This window comes from Thalassophryne amazonica, chromosome 13, assembly GCF_902500255.1.
Source record: "Thalassophryne amazonica chromosome 13, fThaAma1.1, whole genome shotgun sequence".
Taxonomy (NCBI): domain Eukaryota; kingdom Metazoa; phylum Chordata; class Actinopteri; order Batrachoidiformes; family Batrachoididae; genus Thalassophryne; species Thalassophryne amazonica.
Genome location: NC_047115.1, coordinates 28082597 through 28103497, shown reverse-complemented (window position 1 = coordinate 28103497; position 20901 = coordinate 28082597). Strand labels below are relative to the sequence as shown.

Sequence of the window (20901 nt, the reverse complement as noted above, 5' to 3'; positions counted from 1 at the left end):
GGTCACGGCTATGTATGCATGCGCTATGTGGAAACGAGGCGTTACTGCTAACCTGCATTTCCTAACTTGGTTGTGTCCCTCTACACAGTTGTTTTCTGTAATTCCTCGCCAGTTCCTGCCTGGCATCAAAAGCCCTTGCTGGCATGAGGAGGTTTCCAGTAAGCTAGCCGCAGATCCGTACAGGGGCAATCGCTTCACTTTGCGCTCAAAGAGCTTCCAAGCTGTGTGCGGATACCTGAGCACAACCTTCCAAAAGAGTGTGTACCTGAAAGACGGCAAACAGTTGCGCCTCCGCTGCTTACCTTATTTCTACATCATCGGCCAACCAAAGTGCGGCACAACGGATTTGTTCCACAGACTGCTGCTGCATCCAGACATCAAGTTCAACACAGTGAAGGAGCCACACTGGTGGACCAGGAAACGTTTTGGTAAAACCAACCCAGCACTTTTAAAATCAAATCCTGTGCAGTTGTTTTCATGACCGACTGTGATTTCACGGCCTGCAGATGAATATAAAATGAGTGTTATTTCATTCTGCAGGTTATATCCGTTTCAAAGATGGCCTCCAGGAAGGCTTCCCAGTGAATGATTACCTGGATCTGTTTGATTTGGCAGCTCACAAGATCCAAGAAGGAATGGTTGGAAACTCATCTGGAGACCATCATGCACTCCAGCTCATAACAGGTGAAGAAAGCGTGTGTATGTTTTGGGATGGTGAGATGGAAGAATCTCGTTCCGACATAGACTTCATTTGCTGCTCCAGTTGGATGTTTTAAATCTCATCTGTCTTCACATGTTTTTACATCCGCAACACTGGTGTAAAAGCTTGGTTTTTGCACAATGCACCATATGTGTAGACAGACACACAGAGTCCGCAAGGCTGCTTATTTGATGATGTACACACAGGTCCATGAGTATTTAGACATTGACCCGTTCCCGCTCTACTTATTAGGTGAACGGTTGCTCAGCAACCAATGTTTTAATTGTGTTTGATCAAAGCCATCAGTAATGTCAGAGATGGAGTTTTTGTGACATTATAGCCATCATTACTCTTTTTCATTGAACTTTGATCTTGGCTGATGAATACTTTTATTTAACATTAGAAACTAATGTTTGCAAAATATTTAGTCACTGCAGATATACAGGAAGGAAGGAAGCAAGGAAATGTGGAAAACGTGTGTGTGTGTGTGTGTGTGTGTGTGTGTGTGTGTGTGTGTGTGTGTGTGTGTGTGTGTGTGTGTGTGTCTGTGGGGTTGTCAGGGCTGTGGGTGCTAAGCAACATACCCACAACTGACTTCTATATACAATCTGAGTATTTCAGAAACTGCTGATCTACACGTCTACATTTACATGGACAACCATCTCTACAGGTTTACAGGGAATGGTCCAAAAAAGAGAGAAGATGTCAAGGTTTGAGTTTTGTTAGGTGTTCTGTTTTATTTTGTTCTTTTTTCTTTTGGTTTGGTTGGTTTCTTCTCTTGCTGAGTTTTTTCTGCTTGGGTCTACCTGTCTTTGTTTCTCTTGTCTCTCTCCCTTGGATTTTGGTGATGGGTGTTTCTTTCTCTCTCTCTGGCCACTCCCTAGTTCTGGTGCTTTCCATGCACACCTGTTTCTGATTTGCTGATTACCACCTGCTGTTATTTAAGCTCACTGGGTGTGTTTGTTCCTCGCCAGTTTGTCGTGCCTTGTGCCCTCATTCCAGCTCTGTTCCTGCGTTCCATAGTCCTGCCTGCCTCTTTGTGTGTACCTGACCTCCAGCCTGTTGCTTCGACCACGCCTGTTTGCCTGATGATTTTTTTGTACTGCTGCTTTTCCTTGACTGCTTACTCGTGTACCAACCTCCGCTATCCTCAATAGTAAAACCTTCTACGAACTAGACCTCTTTGTTTAAGCCATGCATTTGTGTCCTGCAATTCCTGACCATCCAGCCTGATAGAAGACATCCAGTGACCGGCAGTTGTGGAGATGAAAATGACAGAGTTCAGAGTAGAATGGGCAGACCGGATTGAACAGTCGAGTGTGTGATGCTATTATGTCAGTGTGAACCAACATCTCTGAGGACTGTTTCCAACACCTTGCTGAATCTATACCATGAAGAATTAAGGCAGTTCTGAGGGCAAAAAGGGGGTGGCCTGTGAGTGTATAAGATCAAAGTTCGAGGAATTGGTTAGTGATACACCTTGTTTGTCCATTGTTGATGATGATGACCATGACTTGTGTCCAAAGATGGCTGTGCAGGCCATTGCAAGTGTGGACATAACATCGGCATGTTTGGCGCTGGTGATACACCTGTGGTGATACACCTGTGGTTACTATTAAAATTTAATATGCAGTTATGTATGACCCTTCCACTGGTGACATGAAATGTGACTATGTGTGACCTTGAAACTTAAAAGCTCATAACTGCCCAAATAAAGTGGTGTTGAACCGACTGAAAATGGAAGATTAGTTGTGTGTTACCCAAAGATACGAGGTCTATTAGAAAAGTATCCGACCTTAATATTTTTTTCAAAAAACATATGGATTTGAATCACGTGTGATTACATCAGACATGCTTGAACCCTCGTGGGCATGCGAGAGTTTTTTCACGCCTGTCGGTTACGTCATTTGCCTGTGGGCAGTCTTTGAGAGAGGAGTGGCCCACCCTCTCGTCGATTTTTTCATTGTTTAGGAATGGCTCAGAGACTGCTGCTTTGTTTGATCAAAATTTTTTCAAAACTGTAAGGCACAACTGAGTGGACACCATTCGATAAATTCAGCTGGTTTTCGGTAAAACTTTTAACGGCTGATGAGAGATTTTGGTCTGTAAGTGTCGCTTTAAGGACGGCCCACGGCGCCTGACGGCGATCTGCGCTCCGAGGCGTCATCGTCTCGCTGTTTCAAGCTGAAAACATCCGTATTTCAGGCTCTGTTCACCCAGGTCATCGTCAGAGAACAGAGAACTTTCAGAAGAGGTCGGCATGAGGAGTTTATGCGGACATTCCACTGTTAAAGGAGATTTTGTAATGAAAGAACGTGCGGGCAGATTCGCATGTCGGGCCGGACCCGACCGCGGGGGGTCGCGACACGAAAAACACCTCCATTGGAAACCTTAACGGACAAGTTGGAACATGCCCAGCTGTTAAACAATTTCTCAGATACTCACTTGTTGAAAGCCATCAAAAGCCGCCTGAATTTTACAAATGGTTTTCAACACGGAGGTGTTTTTCCTGTCGCGGCGCAGACGGATTTGCGGCGTCGTCACGGAACCGACTCTGCAAATTTGCCCGCACATTCTTTCATTACAAAATCTCCTTTAACAGTGGAATGTCCGCATAAACTCCTCATGCCGACTTCTTCTGAAACTTCTCTGTTCTCTGATGACGACCTGGGTGAACAGTGCCTTAAATTAGGATGTTTTCAGCTCGAAACAGCCAGACGGATGCCACCTCCGACCTCACCGCGCCGATCCGCTTTGTGAGCTGTCCTTAAAGCGAAAGAAACTCCACAATCTCTCATCAGCCGTTAAACTTTTCACCGAGAACCAGCTGAATTTCTCTAATAGTGTCCACTCGGATATCCCTCACGGGTCCTGAAAAAATTTTGGTAAAGCAACGCGCGCCGTCTCCAGCAGCGTCTCAGAGAAAGGATTTCAGCCGAGAGAGCTGGACCAGTGCTCACTCAAAGCCTGCCCACAGGCGGATGACGTCACCGACGCGTGAAAAAACTCACGCATGCGCACGAGGGTTCAAGCATGTCTGGCGTAATCGCACGTGATTTAAATCCATATAGTTTTTCTTTTTTTTTATAAAACTGCCGGTTAGTTTTCTAATAAACCTCGTACATATGGATGTGAGACACGGGTGTTGCGCTCTGTGGGTGTTCATTCTTGTCTGTAAATGAATCATTGTTTGGTCTAATCTCCACAGCTCCTTGGTGGTCCATGTTTAGAAACGTAGAAGTACCACACCCACCTTTCATTTGTTCACCTGCTTCTTCATGGTACTGCACATATTGAATTATAAATGTGGTTAACTTTTAATTTTATGTTTGTAGCTGCTTCTGTTACAGTGCAGAATACTCACATTTTTTCCTCTTCATATTTTCCCATGTCTGCCTTAAGTCTGGTCGATGAGTCTGATTGACTTTGTCCGTAAGGCTGCTCATGCACCTCTTCCTCCTCCTTCTCACTCAGCCCTTTCTGATAATATCTTCCTCTATTCTTTCAACCCTCATTTTTCCCTTCTTGTTATGTTAAAGAGCCAGGAATAAAGTCAAAGAACCCTGGATGCAGGCAGCGAGGACACAGACGTAGGGATGTAAAAATGAAGGTGCTTTAATAATTCCAAAGTGACAAAATATTAAACCATGTGGTGGGATCTGGAGAAAACAGTGAGGGAACCAGAATTAAACAACTAACAAAATATAAAAGACTACACAGAGGAGAAAATAACCAACTATATTTATTAACAGGATCTGAACGACACTGCAAACACTAACAATGGACCCAAACTGAACTGAGAACAAAGAGCAACTCTAAAGACTAACTCATGACTGACAGGTGGGCAGGAGAAAATGGAAGGAGGAACTAACAAGTGCATGTGAAATAGCAGAAACCCTCAGAGATAAAAACTAAACAGACATTAATTGGAGATGCAGACAAAAGCGTGCGTCAAACAGTAAAAACAAATAAACAATCTGATCCCCAGACTAGAACAAAACCAATACGGAAAATAACAGACAACCCCAGAAGTGAACACAGTGAAAATGAACCTCTCAGAAAATACATCTAAATCAAAACCAAATACATAATCAAAACCTAGAATACGAAGTAACCGATGAGGAACTATATGAATAAACAAATAGCGGACACACCGGGGGGCAAACGTAAAGCAAGGGTTAACACAAGCAGACATAAGACACACATGAAACAACAGAGGGGCAGTGATAATGTGCATGACACACAAACACACACAGGAGATGGGACGACAGGTGCACATGAACTCACACAGGACAACCAGACACAGACGAGATGGAACACACACAGATCACAGCCGAGCCCATACGTACCAGGCATACACATCTATCCACACAGGACACGGGAGGCTGACACACTCACACCTACACGGGATTCGGAAAGCTGACACACGCTCACACCCATGCAGGACTCGGGAAGCTCACACATCATACAGCAGACAGCTGGGACACACCCACGCAGGAGGAACAGGGGTGCACATGGCAGAAAAAAACATGAAACATGGCCCAGAACAAATAAAAAACCGTGTGATCAGACAGCCCCGCCCCACAACACGTCTGCTCTTTCTCATCTCAGACTTCCACTGTAAACCCTAATCTAAGGACATATTCATCATCTTTTATTATGCATTCAAGCAAATTCAAGCTACATAGATATTTCTCCTACTTTTGGTTGGTTCTCTTTTTTTCTTATTCCACTGAGTTTTGCAACCACCACTGCTGCACTTCTGTCCTGAATATTGACTGATGTCCAGACATTTTACTGGAATGTTTGTTGTGTAATTTTAAGTTGAATTATGAAACTAAATTGCCAGCTGATGAGACAACTGGATCATACATGTTCCCTGTCTTCTGAAATCATTGTTGTTTGTGGACAAGTTAGGAGTAAATCCTTTGCAGGTCCTGAGGCCTGCGGTTGCTGGAGTGTACGTCTCCCCCTAGACAGGATGCTAATCCACTGGGGGTTTAGTCTAGCAGGAAGAAGGGTTCCTGATCAACCACCAGAAAATTTAATGCCGTACTTTTTAGTGACCCTAAAGGATTCTAATTGGAAATTGTGCACATTCCCATTGCAGCAAATTATTCCATGGGATTCATTTGGCGGCCATTTTTAATTGTCCTCCCAGGGTCCAGATTTAAACTAAAAGTAGTCATATTTCCAGAATGGGTCAACATAGAGAAGCAAACAAACTCATTTTTTCATATATTTATGAGATGAGAAAATTAATTAAAAATATGCCAATGCAACAAAACTATTCCATCATTATTCAATAATAAGTGAAAGGGTTTTTTCAAATATATTGCTGATGAGACTGAGCAGAGCCTTAAGGGTTACAAAAAAGTAGGTGGCATTAATGGTTTCAGGGTGTGGTTGGGAACCCCTTGTTACTGCTAGACTATTTATTTCTCCAGCCAATGCTGGTACCCATTTACAGCTGGGTGGACTGAACCGATGCACATCAGTGTCTTGTCCAAGGACCAAAGGTGGGCCCAGATGAAATCTGGCTTGCCTCTGAAGTGCTCAGACTTCTCAAAAAGGCAAGAAGTTCTTATATTGAAAACTTACTATGTGAGTGTCCCTCCACAGCAGAGGGTGCACCATTAAGCTGAATGTCAACTGCAGCAAGATAATAATGATGATGATGATGATGATGATGAGACCATACTTTGTTTTTTGCTAAAGTGATAAAACTGTTTGAACAAGGAACAATTTGCAAAATATATTCAATGATGTATCTTTCTTCAAATCTCAAACTGTAGCCGATGGAAAGGGAATGATTTGTGAAATATGAACAGGGAATTGTGCATGGATATTGGACAAACCCTTGGTCCATATGTGTAAAAGTTTGCCCCATCTTGGAAAAATCCTATGTGCAAGGGCACAGACAGCTGACTATTGGGAATCTAACCCTGGGCTACATATTGGTCACCCATTAGAGTTGGGAGTCTGCACAAGATAGCTCATTAAAAAAGTATATTTATCTTAAAATTTGCTGGGAGATACTCCTTGGGTGAAAGAAGAGTTTATTAGAAATTGACTGTCATGCAACTGGGCAAACTCCAGGTGTGAATGGAATGTGACCATTCCTCCCAGTGCCGCTACCCTTTCTAAAACACACACACACATCCCATGATGTCATAAAGATTTTATATATATATATATATATATATATATATATATATATATATATATACATACACGAGGGCTGTCAATAAAGTAACGGTCCTTTTTATTTTTTTCAAAACTATATGGATTTCATTCATATGTTTTTACGTCAGACATGCTTGAACCCTCGTGCGCATGCGTGAGTTTTTCCACGCCTGTCAGTGACGTCATTCGCCTGTGAGCACTCCTTGTGGGAGGAGTCATCCAGCCCCTCGTCGGAATTCCTTTGTCTGAGAAGTTGCTGAGAGACTGGCGCGTTGTTTGATCAAAATTTTTTCTAAACCTGTGAGACACATCGAAGTGGACACGGTTCGAAAAATTAAGCTGGTTTTCAGTGAAAATTTTAACGGCTGATGAGAGATTTTGAGGTGATTCTGTCGCTTTAAGGACTTCCCATGGAGCGAGACGTCGCTCAGCGCTCTCAGCCGCCGTCATCAGCCTGTTCAAGCTGAAAACCTCCACATTTCAGGCTCTATTGATCCAGGACGTCGTGAGAGAACAGAGAAGTTTCAGAAGAAGTCGGTTTCAGCATTTTATCCGGATATTCCACTGTTAAAGGAGATTTTTTTAATGAAAGACGTGCGGACGGGTCCGCGCGTCGGGACGCAGCCACCGCGATGCTCCGCCACAGGAAAAACACCTCTGTTGAAAGCCTTAAGGACAAGTTGGAACATGTCCTGCCTGTTAAACAATTTCTCATATACTCACTCCACTGAAAGCCATCAAAAGCCGCCTGGATTTTAAAAATGGTTATCAACACGGAGGTGTTTTTCCTGTGCCGCTGCACCGCGTCGGCTGCGTCCCGACGCGCGGATCCGTCCGCACGTCTTTCATTAAAAAAATCTCCTTTAACAGTGGAATATCCGGATAAAATGCTGAAACCGACTTCTTCTGAAACTTCTCTGTTCTCTCACGACGTCCTGGATCAATAGAGCCTGAAATGTGGAGGTTTTCAGCTTGAACAGGCTGACGACGGCGGCTGAGAGCGCTGAGCGACGTCTCGCACCGTGGGAAGTCCTTAAAGCGACAGAATCACCTCAAAATCTCTCATCAGCCGTTAAAATTTTCACTGAAAACCAGCTTAATTTTTCGAACCGTGTCCACTTCGATGTGTCTCACAGGTTTAGAAAAAATTTTGATCAAACAAGGCGCCAGTCTCTCAGCAACTTCTCAGACAAAGGAATTCCGACGAGGGGCTGGACGACTCCTCCCACAAGGAGTGCTCATAGGCGAATGACGTCACCGACAGGCGTGGAAAAACTCACGCATGCGCACGAGGGTTCAAGCATGTCTGACGTAAAAACATATGAATGAAATCCATATAGTTTTTGAAAAAATAAAAAGGACCCTTACTTTATTGACAGCCCTCGTATATATATATATATATATATATTGGTGGAGGTATGCATGTTTTCTGTAATTTGCTTTTACAGATTACTGTAGTAAAACGTCTTGCATATTTATTGATAAAGAGTCCACTGATACAGAATTTTAAAATATTGTTTTTCTTTATAAAAAGTTCCAGTTTTGCAACTGCACATCCTTCAATATTTTTTCCTAAAATTTTCTCAAACTGTCAACATATCAACAGGTGAAGCTAGTGCATCCACAATGTGGGACAACCAGGCCTGGAGCTATCTCCATGGAGACAGGGAGGAGACAGATCCCCCATTCCTGGCCCAGGACTTCATCCACGTGGTCCACCCTGGTGCCAAAATCATCATCATGCTCAGAGATCCTGTAGAGAGGTACTGAGGATAAAGGCATCAAAACAGCTGCCTGATAAGCAGACAGACAAAGAGTGTGTGTTCTGAAAACAGTCTCATTGCAATTTATTGTTGTTGCAAAATATTTGTATCAATTCAAAACCAATGCAGTGACTTTTCACTGTTTTACTGAGTTCAAGGCTTTTTTTTTTTTTTTTTTTTTTTTTTTTACAGGTTGTATTCTGATTACTTGTACTTTAAAATGGCCAACAAGTCAGCAGAGGACTTCCACCAGAAGGTCTCAGAGTCCGTGCAGTTGTTTGAGTCCTGCCTTTTCGAGAGGCCCATTCGTTCCTGTGTCTATAACACCAGCCTGTCCAACGCCATGCCGGTGAGCTGTTCTCACTGTTAACAGTCCTGGTCGAAATTATGAGCACAACCTGATGTTTAAGTATGTATTTTAGCGTGTATTCTGAAATAAATACAAAATAACCAACATTGTTTAATCAGAATATGTAATAAAATGTCTAAGGTTACTGAACAAAAGAAAAAAATATAAAGTTTGCACAATAGTGACATAACAAAATCACAAAATGTACCCTGGCACCCTGAACCAAATATATGGCAACAACCGCAAACTCTAAATGTGCAAAAACTGTGTCACAAATACTTATGGACCTGATTGTATTAATTTTGTATTTTGTTTGGTGAATTTAAATTCATCAAACGGGTGCCAATAACTGTCTATTGTACATTTTATGTCTGTACTGTTTATTTCATGATATGAAAGCATTTTGTTGTTCAGTAACTTTGGACATTCTATTTAACAGGTACAGTAGGTGAGTATAGAGTAGTGTGGCTCTGTGGAGTAGACAGTGGACTCCCAACCTATAGATGGGGTTCAATTCCAGGTGCATACTTCAGACTACCAATATGTATTCATGGATAAGAGACTTATGCATCACCCAAACTCTACACAGCTACAGTGAGGAAAAGTATTTGAACACCCTGCGATTTTGCAAGTTCTCCCACTTAGAAATCATGGAGGAGTCTGAAATTTTCATCTTAGGTGCATGTCCACTGTGAGAGACATAATCTAAAAAAAAAAAAAAAAAAAACATCCGGAAATCACAATGTATGATTTTTTAAATAATTTATTTGTATGTTACTGCTGCCAATAAGTATTTGACCCCCTACCAACCAGCAAGAATTCTGGCTCACACAGACCTGTTAATTTTTCTTTAAGAAGCCCTCTTATTCTGCACTCTTTACCTGTATTAAATGCACCTGTTTGAACTTGTTACCTGTATAAAATACATCTGTTCACACATTCAGTCAATCACACTCCAACCTGTCCACCATAGCCAAGACCAAAGAGCTGTCTAAGGACACCAGGGACAAAACTGTAGACCTGCACAAGGCTGGGATGGACTACAGGACAACAGGCAAGCAGCTTGGTAGAAGACAACAACTGTTATGATTATTTATTAGAAAGTGGAAGAAACACAAGATGACTGTCAATCTCCCTCAGTCTGGGATTCCATGCAAGATCTCACTTTGTGGGGTAAAGATGATTCTGAGAAAGCTCAGAACAACACAGGAGGACCTGGTCAATGACCTGAAGAGAGCTGGGACCACAGTCACAAAGATTACATTAGTAACACATGATGCTATCATGGTTTAAAATCCTGCAGGGCAGCAAGGTCCCCCTGCTCAAGCCAGCACATGTCCAGGCCCGTTTGAAGTTCACCAGTGACCATCTGGATGATCCAGAGGAGGCATGGGAGAAGGTCATGTGGTCAGAAGCTTTTTGGAATCAACTCCACTTACCATGTTTAGAGGATGAGAACAACCCCAAGAAAACCATCCCAACCGTGAAGCATGGAGGTGGAAACATCATACTCTGGGGGTGCTCTTCTGTAAAGGGGACAGGATGACTACACCATACTGAAGGGAGGATGGATGGGGTTATGTATTGGGAGATTTTGGCAAACAACCTCCTTCCCTCAGTAAGAGCATTGAAGATGGGTCATGGCTGGGTCTTCCAGCATGACAATGACCCCAAACACACAGCCAGGGCAACTAAGAAGGGGCTGCATAAGAAGCATTTCAAGGTCCTGGAGTGGCCTGGCCAGTCTCCAGACCTGAACTCAATAGAAAATCTTTGGAGGGAGCTGAAGCTCCAAACCTGAAAGATTTGGAGAAGATCTGTATGGAGGAGTGGACCAAAATCCCTGTTGCAGTGTGTGAAAACCTGGTGAACAACTACAGGAAGCGTCTGACCTCTGTAATTGCAAACAAAGGCTACTGTACCAAATATTAACATTGATTTTCACAGGTGTTCAAATACTTATTTGCAGCAGTAACATACAAATAAATTATTAAAAAAATCATACATTGTGATTTCCAGATTTTTTTTTTTTTTAGATTATGTCTCTCACAGTGGACATGCACCTAAGATGAAAATTTCAGACCCCTCCATGATTTATAAGTGGGAGAACTTGCAAAATCGTAGGGTGTTCAAATACTTATTTTCCTCACTGTATATATGGGGAACCTGTTTTGGCTGGGGGATTAACCTGCAATGCACTCAAGCCCTATATGGGGAAGTTGTAGACGCACATCAAGGGTAAGCATTGTGGGATAAGCATCAGCCCGATTTGCCTCCCGCCCCATATAGAACTGTTTTTCAAACATTTATGAAAATATTTCAGTACACCACTGCAGGATGGACAGTTACTATTCAAAATCCTGCTTTCACCCTCAGTTCCTCACCATCACTGTTAGCTGACTGATCTGATCATATAGCAACCCCTGGTTTCCATGGCAACCATGAGGTATTGTATCTGCACTCCACTGGGATCAGCGAGGCAAGTCCACATCACTAACATGCCACAAGATACATTGTTTTCCTAGTTAATTTATAAAGTTTGGCAAACTAGCATGATTTAACATTTACCATTTCCTTGTCAAACAACTCTGTCCAGAAAGCAGATCCTGGTAACAACATTCCAACATTCAGAAAGAGTAAAGGGGAACAGCACCACCTAATGGAGACCAGCCTCGATCTTGACTGTGTCATTTGTTGTTAGCAGTGCATTGCGTATTATATGCAATGATCAACAACATGTATGCTGTATAGTTACAACACACTTTTAAAATGCATATTTGCACATCTTCATTTCAAATTCTGTTGGTTGGCAAATAATCAACAATTCACCCCCCCACCCCCCCACTCCACCAATCTCTGGGGCCGCCACTGTTTAACAGTTTACAAAATGAGAGTCACTGTTTTTATTACTAGTCTGATGCTTTTATTAACTCCACAAATATGAAATGTGTCCTCTGAGAGGTTGTAAACAGATGGTGACCTGCACAGGGAATTTTATTATTATTTTTTTTTTTCATTTTGATGGTTTTAACCAACTTGCAGTGCAGAATCCCATCAGACATCTCCACATGTAATCCCATCAGGTAGTGCTCCCTCAGGAACCAGCTGAGTTATCAGCTCTGTCAGGTGGTTACTTCTAATCACGTCACCCGGTTTTGCCGCCTGCATGTATCCTTACAGGCTTGTGAGCTCCAAGCCGGTTTGACTTGAAACATCAGCTTCTGTTTCACTATTTATGTAACTCTTCTGTTATGAATAAAATGAAGATGAGGCCTTTGCAAATCTGTTAGTGATTGGGAATCACAGCAGAATATTTTTAAGGAGCAAAGCACGGTGCTGCCCCCTGGAGGACATACAATGGCAGTGTAGCTAAAACTTTTCATCTTTCAACTAAACATGAACAGAACACTAATAAACAGTGCTGCACATGTGTGTCACATTCATTTGCAAGACTTTAATAATGTAAAGATGAATCACTGGCATTTATATGTCACTTCTTCTGTTTTTGCAAAAAAAAAAAAAAAAAAGTTTCAGACTCTCTTCCTGCCAAAATCAGTTTATAGAATCAGTTTATAGTTCTTTGATACTGCACTAGTTGTCAGTGGAGGTCATTTTGTAATCCTACAGTTCTTTGAGTTACCACACTTTACTGGATTTATGTAAAATACTGCAGCATTTGTTGCCACATCTATGGGCAAAGACCACATAGGGCAGTATTGTCAATTCAATTTATTTTATTTATACAGAACACAACATAAGCAGCCCCAAGGCTGCGTCCCTTTCACCTCTGACCCCCTGCCACCCATCAAAATCTGATTTTTAAATTTTTTTTTTACATGCCTCTGGATCTAATAAACATGAATTTGAATATTAGCTTTAAAAATTTTAATTTATATTAAATATAATATGTTTTCATCTGGATTTTCAGGAACAATATTTTTTCATCCTGTACAATGTGCAAATTGTAGAATATAGCACACCTTTGTTGTCTAAATGTAAAACCACATTAATATTTATTATGGAAATCCAGTCAGGAAACTTCCAGGGAAAAGTGGTCTAAATGTAAATGTTTAATCAGCTTCTACGAATAGACCAGAAAAAAACTTTCACCTTTGTATCCAATTTGGGCATTTTTTTTCCCCACCACAGCATTAACATAAGAAGCACTGGCAATGCAGAAAAAGTGGTTTCTGCCTGGAAGATTTTGCCGGCTTTTACTGTTCAGTGCACAGCAAACAAAATTTAAAAGTTTGAAAATATAGCTAGTTTAAAAGTAAAATCATAAACAATTTATATAATTAAACTTATTTACCTCCACCAGCAGGTATAAAGATAAGAGAGCACTATGATGTGTATATATATTTTTATTTTTGTTCTGCATGTTTGCAAATGTTTTCTCAATTTACAAGATGTCTTTTGATGCAAGTACCTGTTGTTGAACTGATGCAGGTGTGTTTTGTATTTTTAAGCATTTTTCGCCTGTAAAATGTATCCAGAAAGTAGTCACGTGCTTCACTTGTTCCACATTTTGTTATGTTACAGCTTTATTCCAAAATGGATGAAATTCATTTTTTTCTTCAAAATTCTACACACAATACCCCATAATGACAATACAAAAAAGGGATTTTGAGATTTTTGCAAATTTATTACAAATACGAAGACTAAGAAATCACATGTACATAAGTATCTACAGCCTTTGCCATGAAGCTCCTAACTGAGCTCAGGTGCATCCTGTTTCCACTGGTCATCCTTGAGATGTTTTTTCCAGCTTAATTGGAGTCCACCTCGGGTAAATTCAATTGATTGGACATGATTTGAAAAAGCACACAGGTGTGTACATATAACTGTCTACACAGTTGTCAGTGCATGTCAGGCACAAACCAAGCATGAAGTCAAAGGAATTGTCTGTCTGCTCTTGGGCAAGGTCCTTAATCCCCTAGTTGCCCCTGGTGTGTAGTGGGCACCTTACATGGTAGCAGCCTGACACTGGGGTGAATGTAAGGCATTGATGTGTAAAGTGCTTTGAACATCTGATGCAGATGGAGAAGTGCTATATTAATGCAGTCCATTTACCATTTAACTCTGTGAATGTCCTTGAGTGGCCCAGCTAGAGCCCAGACTTGAATCCGAATGAACATCTCTGGAGAGATCTGCAAATGGCTGTGCGCCGATGCTCCCCATCCAACCTGAGGTGCTGCAAAGAGGAGCGGGCAAAACTGCCCAAAGATAGGTGCACCAAGCTTGTGGCATCATATTCAAGAAGACTTGAGGGTATAATTGATGCCAAAGGTACATCAACAAAGTACTGAGCAAACAGTGTGAATAATCATGTACATATGATTTCGTAGTTTTTTTATTTTTCAGAAATTTGCAAAAATTTAAAAAAAATAATGTTGTCAGTATGGGGTGTTGTGAGTAGAATTTTGAGGGAAAAAAAAGAATTTCATCCATTTTGGAATAAGGCTGTAACATAACAAAATGTGGGTAATGTGAAGCACTGTGAACACTTTCTGGATGCACTGTGCTAGTGTTGGTGTAATAAGTGTTATGACCTCTCTCGGACACTGTATTGAGGCTCATCAGGCCGGTGCTTATCCCCGGGTATCGCAGTGTGAAGCAGATGAGACTACAACTCTCCATGGATGTGCTACCAGTCTGTCGCAGGTTACTTCCCTGATCAAGGCTGGTATCCATTAAAAACCAGACGAACACAAACCTGGAATCAAACCCTGGTCTATAGAGCAGGTACCTCAGTGGGATAAGGAGCCTGAGCTCCACTGCTGCGTTCACATTGTTTTGTTTCCACCTTTTATAAATGTTCATGTTATTTGTTTCTGCAGGTGAGGCTAAATCTGGGTATGTACATCGTCTTTTTACTGGACTGGCTGACAGTTTTCCATCGGGAGCAGATTCTCGTGCTTCGACTGGAAGACTACGCTGCAAACCTCAAAGAGACAATCAGAAAGGTTTTTGATTTCCTGAGTGTTGGTATGTAACCCCTTTCATATTCATCTTTGGAAAGAATGACATTATTTGCCAGTAATTTTAAATTTTGTGTTCAGTACAGCCTCACTGTCACTCTCACAGATATGCATTACGGAAGGTCATGGTGTCAATAGCATGGATGCTTAGGAGGAAAAAAAAAAGACAACAATGTGATTCACCCATAATAGTCAAGACAGCAAACGTTACCCCGAACACCGTAGGCTTTGGAACCCCCCAGGAAATTTTGAGAATATGAGTGCCCTGTGGTACATTCTGGTGCATTCTTTGGACTAAATTTGGACCTGAAACAGCTGTTAAATTTCTCTTATGATCTCATGCAGTATGGCACAACATGTGGCTTTTGAATGCATGTTGTGCCATCCTGTAGGAGCATGTACAGAATATAACAACAAGAGTTTACAAATATAGCTAAATCTTGATGAAAACTTTTAGTTTGTTTTGATTGGGCTCAAAGACTGGGCAATTAAAAACCATAACTCTCATCTAACATCTAACATGTTATAAATAACTTCATAACTGCTGTCAGATTAGGTAAAAAGATACATCATAATACTGAAGCCACTCGATTACTAATATTCTTTCAATAATGCACAACAATAAAATGTTGAATTTGTTTAAATTATCCATCTCAGTCTGAACCCAAACACCTCTAAGAATCTGAACCTGATTTTTTTTCGATTTTATACAGAAATTTATTTATTGATTTTCTTTTTCAACAGGGGTTCCCCCCCAACCGTGTGTAATTTGTTTCACGTTTTTCGATACAAGATGTATTTCTCATGGAAAGAGGCTGCATAGGAACTATTTAAGCTTGTATCAAAGATTCCATTGATTTGCCAGGCGATTTAACAGTTTAACAACCAAAAAAAAGACATGGATACATACTAAAATGTGCGGTAGTGGATGGTGCCATTGGTGGTAACAAATTTAAATGATCGCCGTGTTTTACTCCCTAAGCATTACATTTATCATACAACAATACCAAAATATCACAGAATTTACTTGTTTGAATGATATCAGTGTTAAATTATTGCCATACCTGTATTTATCTTGCGTAATATTGGAAATAAACGATGAGAAACTGACGAGGGAGAAAATTTGTTGAACGATGCTATGAGATTTGGTGCGGGAAGCAGGCAGGAAATTGTCTGGAACATCGAGACATTGTTACGCATTTTACTACCTTCCCTAGAGCATACAGCGAAAAGAGAGTCTGCACAAGTCTTCTTTTAAAAACTTTAGAGCTCTAAAGGTTTGCGATGTCCACATGCTACGTTTAGCTTAAGCTTCATGCAGGAGACACACAGCGTCGCCGCAGCAACCAACCAGTCCCGCTTTACGACAGCTGTCGCAACAGCCAGGCTTTTTTCCTCCTCAAAACTCCGCGGATCCGAGGACACTGATTTATATCTGTAACACACAGATCAGTGTCCGAGGACCGCCGCGGTCTTATAAAACTTGCACGATGTTGTAAAAAAGAGAACACTTTGCGATAGACATTTTAAAAACTCAGTGACGATCACAGAGTAAAACACTAACACCCCCCCCATGATGAAATCCGTGGAATTTTGTGGATCTGTGGAGTTTTCACAGCCCTGCATTTCTTTCAGACGGCAAGAATTTACAAAAAGATGGAAAACCGTCCAAAGACAGCGAATAAGCATCTCTGCAATAACTGTGACTAGATCACGGTTGCCCATGAATGTAATCTTGCATGCAGTATGATACTGTAACACGCCGGACTTGTACATCTGATATGTGCAAAAACACCCATCGTAGCACATGCATGAGCACAACCTTGGCACCTCCGGAAAAATCTTCCAGTGATATTTCGACCAAGCTGTATACGTCGATGGCGTGACATGAATCATGCCCCTTGACTGCTGGTTCCAAAACAGAGCACATTCATGATGAAGTGGGATTCAGTATTTTATATAGAATTTGGTATTTATAAAGTGGCATATAGAGGACAATTTCCTTAAAATGAAGACCTGAAAGTTCAGCTACAATTTGCCAGAAGGTACATCTGAGATGAAAGCCTAGATTTGATGTTTTGGTGAAAAAAAAAAAATCCTCCTCTAACACTCTTCATCCTGAAGCTATATAACTGGTGATACAAAATGCAAAACATGCACTATGCACAATTTCTCCCATCACAGCCACAGATGCCTATAACTGGTTCTGGGTGTCTTGGTGGCTTTCCTCACTCTTCTCCTTCTTGCATAGTCACTCAGTTTTTGAGAACTGTCTACTCCACACAGATTTACCGTAGAGTGCCATATTTCTTCATAATTGATGTAAATAAAGTCCAAGACATTTTCTGGAAATCTTCCTGTTTCCATCCCCTGACTTATCTGAGGAAAACTGGCAATAAAACTGATTATTTACAGGTATTATACCAAAGCGTTCCATCAGTTATGCAACCCATCATCTTGGCTTTTATATTTTAAATTAATTTATATCAAGTTGGAGAGATTTGCTTTGAGTTTACGGAAGAGAATTTTAGAAATTTTTATTGTTTGTATTTTTTTGTATTTGAGATGGCATAAACAAATTAAAATATGAAAAAGTGTTCCAGAAGTTCTGGAGGGCAATGTAGTAAAATTAAAACAAAGAGGGGCATGAAGAGAGGGGCATGTTCAGGTCTCTTTAGTCAGACACTGAGCCACTCATGCTCCACCCCTTCATGCATTAATAAGCTCATTGTGAATCAGCGCACCCTCTGCTGCCAACATGGCAATGCCCAGACAAGGGCTTCATGTCGACTGTTCCAAGCTCCACAGAAATTTTAGGGCTTATCAAAGTACAGCGCATCCGGAAAGTATTTATAGCGCTTCACTTTTTCCACATTCCACAATAGAGTAAATACATTTTTTCCCTCAAAATTTTACTTACAACATCCCATAATGACAACGTGAAAAAGATTTTTTGAAGATTTGCAAATGTATTAAAAACAAAAAACTAAGAAATCACATGTACATAAGTATTCCTAGCCTTTACTCAGTACTTTGTTGATGCACCTTTGGCAGCAATTACAGCCTCAAGTTTTCTTGAATATGATGCCACAAGCTTGGTACACCTATCTTTGGGCAGTTTTGTCCATTCCTCTTTGCAGCACCTCTCAAGCTCCATCAGGTTGGATGGGGAACATCGGTGCACAACCATTTTCAGATCTCTCCAGAGATGTTCAGGTCTGGACTCTGGCTGGGCCACTCAAGGACATTCACAGAGTTGTCCTGAAGCCATTCCTTTGATATCTTGACTGTGTGCTTAGGGTCACTGTCCTGCTGAAAGATGAACTGTCGCCCCAGTCTGAGGTCAAGTGTGCTCTGGAGCAGGTTTTCATCCAGGATGTCTCTGTGCATTGCTGCATTAATTTTTCCCTCAATCTGGACTAGTCTCCCAGTTCCTGCTGCTGAAAAACATCCCCACAGTATGATGCTGCCACCACCATGCTTCACTATAGGGATGGTGCCGGGATTCCTCCAAACATGACACCTAAGCATTTAATCTTTGTCTCATCAGACCACCGAATTTTGTTTCTCATGGTCTGAGAGTCCTTCAGGTCTCTTGGCAAACTCCAAGAGGGCTGCCATGTGCCTTTTACTAAGGAGCGGCTTCCATCTGGCCACTCTACCATACAGGCCTGATTGCCGCAGAGATGGTTGTCCTTTTGGAAGGTTCTCTCTCCACAGAGGAAAGAAAGAGCTCTGACAGCGTGACCATTGGGTTCTTGGTCACCTCCCTGACTAAGGCCCTTCTCCGTCACTCAGTTTAGACAGACGGCCAGCTCTGGGAAGTGTCCTGGTGGATCTGAACTTCTTCCATTTATGGGTGATGATGGCCACTGTGCTCATTGGGACCTTCAAAGCAGCAGCAATGTTTCTACACCCTTTGCCAGGTTTGTGCCTTGAGACAATCCTGTCTCTGAGGTGTACAGACAGTTCCTTTGACTTCATGTTTGGTTTGTGCTCTGACATGCACTGTCAACTGTGGGACCTTGTATGCAGACCTCTGTATTGGGCATGAAGGGCCAAGTTGGTGCAGATTTTCCTTGCTCCCATTCACCTCAACAGGTGATTTTTACAAATAATCACATCTGTAAGTTGAGGGGAGGAGCTTAGCAGTAAAAACATCTAACTGAGGTGACTGGTTCTAAGGAAAACCTTCACTTTGTTGACTGTTCATGGCCACCGCCTCTGCTCTAAGGTATGGACAAGGATTCAAATCATGACATTCCAAATTGTGTATCCGTGAAAGTGAGAACTGGACTTAAGTATTATGTTTTCACACATTTGTTAAAAATCATCAGTGCCTCCGTTGGGTGGGTGGGTGGGTGGGGGGGTGTCGGGGTGTGTTCCGGCGCCGTCGGGCCGCTCCCTTGTTGGTCCGTTGTGCGGCCCCGGTGGCTCTGGTGGCTGCCCTTTCGTGGCCCCTGTGCCCTTCCGCTTCCCTTTTTCGCCTGGTTCCTCCTGGGGCCCTGCATCCTGGACCCATTTCTGTCCTCGTTTGTGGTTGGCTGTATGGCTTCCAAGTGGTCCATGTCTTATGGTAGGGTTCTGTACTTTTATCTTGGCCCAACACACCAGCCACAATAGTGATCAGGTATATAGCTGTGATCTGGGTCTCTGTGTGTGGTTGGTTATGTGTTCGTGGCCGACACCACAATTTAATTGTGGGTGCTCTCAAGGGGATCAAGACTCTGGTGTCCTAGATTAGGGTATGAATGCTCACTAACTTGACAACAGACTGTTGCTGTCACTGCTTGTTCATGTGTGGTCGTTTAGTTCTGGCATATTTTATGTTGGGGCCCCGTCTCCTCGATGTCTCACTTCACAGTTATTGCTTTCACCACGTGTCTTTTGTTTTTGTCTGTCTTTGTGTAGTTTTGGTGGTCTGCCCTTCCTGATAGAAGCTGTCAGTCGGCTTTAAGTAGGATTTTGTAGGCTGATCGGGAAGGGCGGATGGGGGTCACACACACACACCACATTCACTCACGCACTACATACCTTCTGTCTTGCAAGAATAAATTGCATATATGTGTATTAATGTTCATAAATGGTTCTGCCAGTGTGGCATTTACCATTACTATATATGCAGACAGGAGAAAAAAAAATCATCAGTGTCTTGTCCCATCCTCTCTTGTAGGACCTTTGTCAGAACAGGAAGAGGCGGCATTGACCAGGCAGCCCATGTCTAACACTCGCCGTACAGCTGACAGAAGTCTTGGCCCAATGCTTCCCATCACCAGGGACCTCCTCAGGGAATTTCACCAACCGTTAAACCAAAAACTAGCCAGCGTGTTGGACAATGCGGCCTTCCTTTGGAAGAGCATGTGAAGGGCTTGAGTGCAGACGCCAAAGAACAACCAAAAAAAGAAACAAAATCATAATGGCTCATTGGACAAACAGCTGCAGTGCTGAAAATGGTTTTAAATTAAATTTTTAATGAATGTTTGTGATATTTATTTGCTTTGTAAAGAATGTGAGTGATGTATAAATTTAATTATAATTCATGTATTAAATGGATTTCAATTCAATTTCAATTTATTTTCATTTATGTAGCACCAAATCACAACAAAGTTGCCTCACAGCACTTCATAATTTCATTTGTGTTTTGAAGAGCTTCTACAATTTTAGTGCTCAGAATAAAAAAAAAAAAATTGTGTTACCAAAATACATTCTTCACCTTCCACCTTAAAATAATAATTCACCTCTATTAGAAGAACTGGTTAGAAAGCTTGTCAGTAATATGAACACGGATGACAAACAGTCATCATATGCAAGAACAGCTGCACACGTAATGATGTAACATACAATTTTTTAATTCCGTGCACAGTGGCAGCACATGCAGGGGTGTAATTTTCTGTCCTGTGTATTTGTCTGTCTGTTAATCCT

General features: G+C 41.7%; 1 protein-coding gene across 5 annotated transcripts in view; it reads left to right on the top strand.

Moving 5' to 3' along the window:
- LOC117523566 (carbohydrate sulfotransferase 15-like) overlaps positions 1–20537 on the top strand; it is a 51938-nt gene extending 31401 nt beyond the window's left edge. For 2 of the 5 annotated variants that reach the window (XM_034185125.1, XM_034185126.1), the window contains 6 exons: positions 89–428; positions 541–684; positions 8493–8649; positions 8842–8998; positions 14839–14986; positions 20153–20537. In XM_034185125.1, the coding sequence (XP_034041016.1) occupies positions 89–428; positions 541–684; positions 8493–8649; positions 8842–8998; positions 14839–14986; positions 20153–20343 (1137 nt within the window). In that variant the 3' untranslated portion in view covers positions 20344–20537. Of the gene's footprint in view, positions 1–88; positions 429–540; positions 685–8492; positions 8650–8841; positions 8999–11374; positions 12526–14838; positions 14987–20152 lie in introns of those variants that run through there. The other 3 variants (XR_004564543.1, XM_034185127.1, XM_034185128.1) reach the window with 3 other exon arrangements.
- Positions 20538–20901: the final 364 nt, after the last annotated feature.